The 4,712-nt window shown below is 38.8% G+C and overlaps 1 protein-coding gene across 2 annotated transcripts in view; it reads right to left on the bottom strand.

Annotated features, from left to right (window-relative positions):
• Positions 1-660: 660 nt before the first annotated feature.
• LOC115217505 overlaps positions 661-4,712 on the bottom strand; it is a 7,164-nt gene continuing 3,112 nt past the window's right edge. Inside the window, exons 5-13 of one of the 2 annotated variants that reach the window (XM_029787222.2) lie at positions 3,962-4,060; positions 3,734-3,858; positions 3,507-3,607; positions 2,768-2,852; positions 2,586-2,660; positions 1,690-1,791; positions 1,467-1,616; positions 982-1,077; positions 661-896 (exon numbers count right to left, since the gene is read on the bottom strand). In XM_029787222.2, coding sequence (XP_029643082.1) covers positions 846-896; positions 982-1,077; positions 1,467-1,616; positions 1,690-1,791; positions 2,586-2,660; positions 2,768-2,852; positions 3,507-3,607; positions 3,734-3,858; positions 3,962-4,060 — 884 coding nt within the window. In that variant the 3' untranslated portion in view covers positions 661-845. The remainder of the gene's footprint in view (positions 897-981; positions 1,078-1,466; positions 1,617-1,689; positions 1,792-2,585; positions 2,661-2,767; positions 2,853-3,506; positions 3,608-3,733; positions 3,859-3,961; positions 4,061-4,712) is intronic. The other variant, XM_029787224.2, reaches the window with a different exon arrangement.

The raw sequence follows: 4,712 nt of genomic DNA, 5'->3' as shown, positions 1-4,712 counted from the left end.
TTTGCATTTATAAAATACAAAAAATATATATATTGGTATAGGAGTGGCTGTGTGGTAAGCAGCTTGCTTACCAGCCACATAGTTCAGTCCCACTGCGTGGCACCTTGGGCAAGTGTCATCTATAACCTTGGTCCGACCAAGGTCTTGTGAGTGGATTTGGTAAACGAAAACTGAGATAAGCCCGTATTGTGTGTCCCACAACAAACATTGCTTGACAACCGATGCTGGTGTGTTTATGTCCGTCACTTAGCGGTTGGACCAAAGAGATCAATAGAATAAGTACTATGCTTACAAAAAGTCCTGGAGCCGATTTGCTCCACTAAAAAGGTGGTGTTCCAGCAAGGCTAGTCAAATGACTGAAACAAGTAGAAGAGAAAAAGAGCAGGTTTCTACTTCGTAGATTTTTCATCTATCGCGGTGGGGTTTTGGAACGTAGCACCGGAAATAGTCGAGGGATTATTGTATCAAAACTACAACATGGTATAACGTTCGACTACTAATATTTACACGCCATTTATAGACTTGCGCTTCGAGTTCAGCCAAAATTTGCTTAAATGAACCAAAAGGAGTCAAACGTTAGAACTAAATTCACTAATTCTAAACTTTAGATTTTTTAAATTGTGGGCATTTAAAGAATCGACTTGACGAATAATGGCAATTCAGAAGCTTTATTTCAATAAAAGTAAAAGAAACGAGCAAAAGCAATTTTGCAAAAGCGATAACATCCAAAAAGGTAAAGCGAGCAAAATTCTTGCAAAAATTCACATTCCAATAGACGAATTCGTGTTCCGGGAGTAGTCGATCGATAAGGTATAGCCGTTGCCAATTCTGTAATTAACGCGGTACTATTGCTTCTGTAGTTGACGCAAGAAAGCCACTGTACTGTTCCATCCTTGCTGAAAAAAGAAATTTGCAATTACAGAAATACTATAAGGATACGATATAGAATTGGTAGTAAACGATAAAATGTGAAGACCTTACCTGAAAAAGGTAAGTTTCGTCAGCTTCCTCAAGTTTGACATAATTACCAGTTACATGACCAGTGTAAATACCAACGGTACGTTTCAAGTTTTCTTTCTGGAGGTGAGAAAAATAAGTCAAAGCTTTTAATGTCATTCGACTATTTACAAAAGGAAAATAAAAGCGGTTAATAGGTACAGAAATGTTTGTGTGACAAAAATTCTTTGCCACCACAGGTACCCAAGGTTGTCCTGTGGAACCTACTAAAATACCAGGTCAACTGGTGCTTTACGAGTAGTTTCGGTAGAAGGAAACTGGTAGTACGTCAGCTGAATGTCTACCGTTTGACAACCGCTGACAGTTTATTCACGTCCATATCGTTTAGCGATTTCTACAAGAGACAGAACAAGCCTTAAGACCTGGATTGACTTGTTCTACTAAATAAAAGTCGGTACCCCAGCATAGCTGCAGTCTAACGACAAAGACAATATAAGAGATATGCTTACCAATAATTTACCGTTTCCGTGCGCAACACCGTTGATTGCACTCCAGAATGAAAGTATATTTGTCACTTCAGTTCTTGATGTACGCTTGTTGGACTTGTAGAGAAAGCGACTGGTCTGATCAAGAAAATACAGCAGGTCAATAATTGCGATCTGTAAGAAGAACAAGACCTTTTAGCCTTCACATAGCCCCAATGAAACTAAGAATAAGAACAACCCTACTCACCATCTCTTTGGTACTGACATTCTTCAGTAGTTTCGAACACTGGTCTTCGTTCTTTTCAATGCCAAACAATGCTTCGATGTCAGTTTGAGTGAAATTAGATTCCTGCAGAAATTAAGGTGGGTTAATTAATATATATATATGTATATATATATATCGATAGACGTAGGAGTGGCTGTGTGGTAAGTAGCATGCTTACGAACCGCATGGTTCCGGGTTCAGTCCCACTGCGTGGCACCTTGGGCAAGTGTCTATTATAGCCTCGGGCCGACCAAAGCCTTGTGAGTGGATTTGGTAGACGGAAACTGAAAGAAACCTGTCGTATATATGTATATATATATGTCTGCGCGTGTATATGTCTGCGCGTGCGTGTATATGTTTGTTTGCGTTTGTCCCTCTAGTATTGCTTGACAATCGATGCTGGTGTGTTTACGTCCGTCACTTAGCGGTTCGGCAAAAGAGACCGATAGAATAAGTTCTGGGCTTACAAAAGATTAAGTACCGGAGTAGAGTTGCTCGATTAAAGGCGGTGCTCCAGCATGGCCGCAGTCAAATGACTGAAACAAGTAAAAGAGTAAGATATATATATTTCTTTACTACCCACAAGGGGCTAAACACAAGGAACAAACAAGGACAGACAAACGGATTAAGTCGATTACATCTAACCCAGTGCGTAACTGGTACTTAAATTATCGACCCGAAAGGATGAAAGGCAAAGTCGACCTCGGCGGAATTTGAACACAGAAATACCGCTAAGCATTTCGCCTTGCGTGCCAACGTTTCTGCCAGCTCGCCGCCCTTACAAGGTGGGTTAATATAGTTAAATGAAATTGTGCCAACGATATTTGTTATAAGCCACTGGTGAAGGCAAAACAAAGTTTGTTTTTTTTTATATTTACCTTCCCGGTCAATGTCTTTACCAATTGAACAACCGACACTAGATTACTATCACTTTTTTTGATTTTCAACAAAGCCTGAAAGTATAAATAAAGTGTTACTATACTGAAGCAGCCGTATGCTAAAAGATCGAATCGGCGATGGAAATATCTTAAAAGAAATAAGTAGCCATTTTGGTACGAACAGCTTCAAGCTTTTTGGTAGCTTCTGGAAGGCTCTTGAACAAGTCTTTCAATTTATCCTCATTTTCTACGTCAGCTTTGTATTTTCTGGAAGAAAAAAAAAAGTGGGGAAAATATTGTTAGTATTTGTAAAAAATGCTGTAAGAACAGAAATCAGTCTAGAAAGTAACCTAGTTATTGTGTCTACACCACAAAATAAGAGGCAGATCTTTTCGGTTTGAACGGCAGTTTTTTCTAGTGGCGTCATGAAATTGTCACCCGTAATTATGACCCTAGAATCGATCTATTGCATTTCAATCCGTTTTAGGGCATCTTTTCTTCACAAATATAAATAAACCCAATCGGCTTCTTAAACGAGGGACATTCATACGGCACAGAATGCTTTTTAACTCAATAGACGTCAGTGATTGGTTGAAATTGCAGAAATTTAAGAAAACAATCTTACAAACTATAGAATTTTCTCAATAAAGCCAAGAGATGTTTTATAAACACATTCTACCAGTATACGAAGTTTAAAATTTTTTAGTTATCTAGAAATGTTAAAAACTGCAATTCAAGCCGAAAAGATCCGAAATATGTAACTATGCTACTTATAAAAGTAGCAATAAAAAAAAAAAAAAAAAAAATCGATGCGTATGAAACCTTAGCCGTGCTGCACATGGTTAATGAAATTAAGGATAAGCAAGATCTAAGATTTTTATTGCGAAGTCTCGGCTACTGAATTACTATTAGAATTCTCACCTGCCAAGTTTGGTTGTCGGTATAGGGACCACTGCTTTACTTTGATGTAGTCTCAGTTTCATTTCAATGTCCACTTCACCATGGCTGTGGGAATCGTCAAACTATTGTAGAAAAAACATTTTAACGACCAAGATTTCAATTGGGATCAGTTAAGTAGGTGATCAAATATTTTTTAAGATCGATGTAAAAATTACGCTTAATTATATTGTTTTACTTATAAACCTTACCAGCGCGAATCCAATGGTTTTCGAGTTGTAACTAGAGAAGCGTTCTCGAATCAGAGTCTTTAAGTCAGAAGTTGGTTGATATTTGTGAGGGACTTTTTTTCCGGGTTCCATTGAAAGCCACCAACCTACAAGGAGTTTTAAAACCAATTAAACAGTACTAAAGATTTAAATCCTATATAAAAAATAAATAAATAAATAAATAAATAAAATAAAATAAAAAAAACTTACCATCAAAACAATGGATGGGGTAATTGCAGAGAATTCCACCATCTAAGTAATAGTTTTTGCGCGATTTTCCAGCGTTGAATTGAAAGGGTTGAAAAAGACCTGAAAGATACAAAGTGAGGAACCCCATTATTATGGTATGAATGTTCTGTTGCATAATGATCATGCAGAAGTAGGGGCCAACATCATAAGGGCCAGCACCTTTGCATTTTGGGTTTAGGCAGGATAAATCAAGAACCAATAGTAGGAGCACTCCGTCGGTTGCGACGAGGAGGGTCCCAGCTGATACTATCAACGGAACAGCTTGCTCGTGATATTAACGTGCAAGTGGCTGAGCACTCCAGACACGTGTACCCTTAACGTAGTTCTCGAGGAGATTCAGCGCGACACAGAGTGTGACAAGGCTGGCCCTTTGAAATACAGGTACAAGAGAAACAGGAAGAAAGAGCGAGAGAAAGTTGTGGTGAAAGAGTACAGCAGGGTTCACCACCACCCCCTGCCGGAGCCTCGTGGAGCTTTAGGTGTTTTCGCTCAATAAACACTCAATGCCCGGTCTGGGAATCGAAACCGCGATCCTCCGACCGCGAGTCCGCTGCCCTAACCACTGGGCCTCCACCAAGAACAAATATACAGTAGGACACCAGCTAGATTTAAGACAAGACAATTAGAAATAAATTTTAATAGCTTAAATTTTTGATAAGGCTCAAGGCCGTGTTAGAAAAGTTTCTAGAAAAACAATCGCCGACAGTGATAG

The sequence above is a fragment of the Octopus sinensis genome, linkage group LG11 (genome assembly GCF_006345805.1).
Source record: "Octopus sinensis linkage group LG11, ASM634580v1, whole genome shotgun sequence".
Lineage (NCBI taxonomy): Eukaryota > Metazoa > Mollusca > Cephalopoda > Octopoda > Octopodidae > Octopus > Octopus sinensis.
Note: the sequence above shows the minus strand (reverse complement) of the source record. Positions and strands in the feature narration are given on the sequence as shown.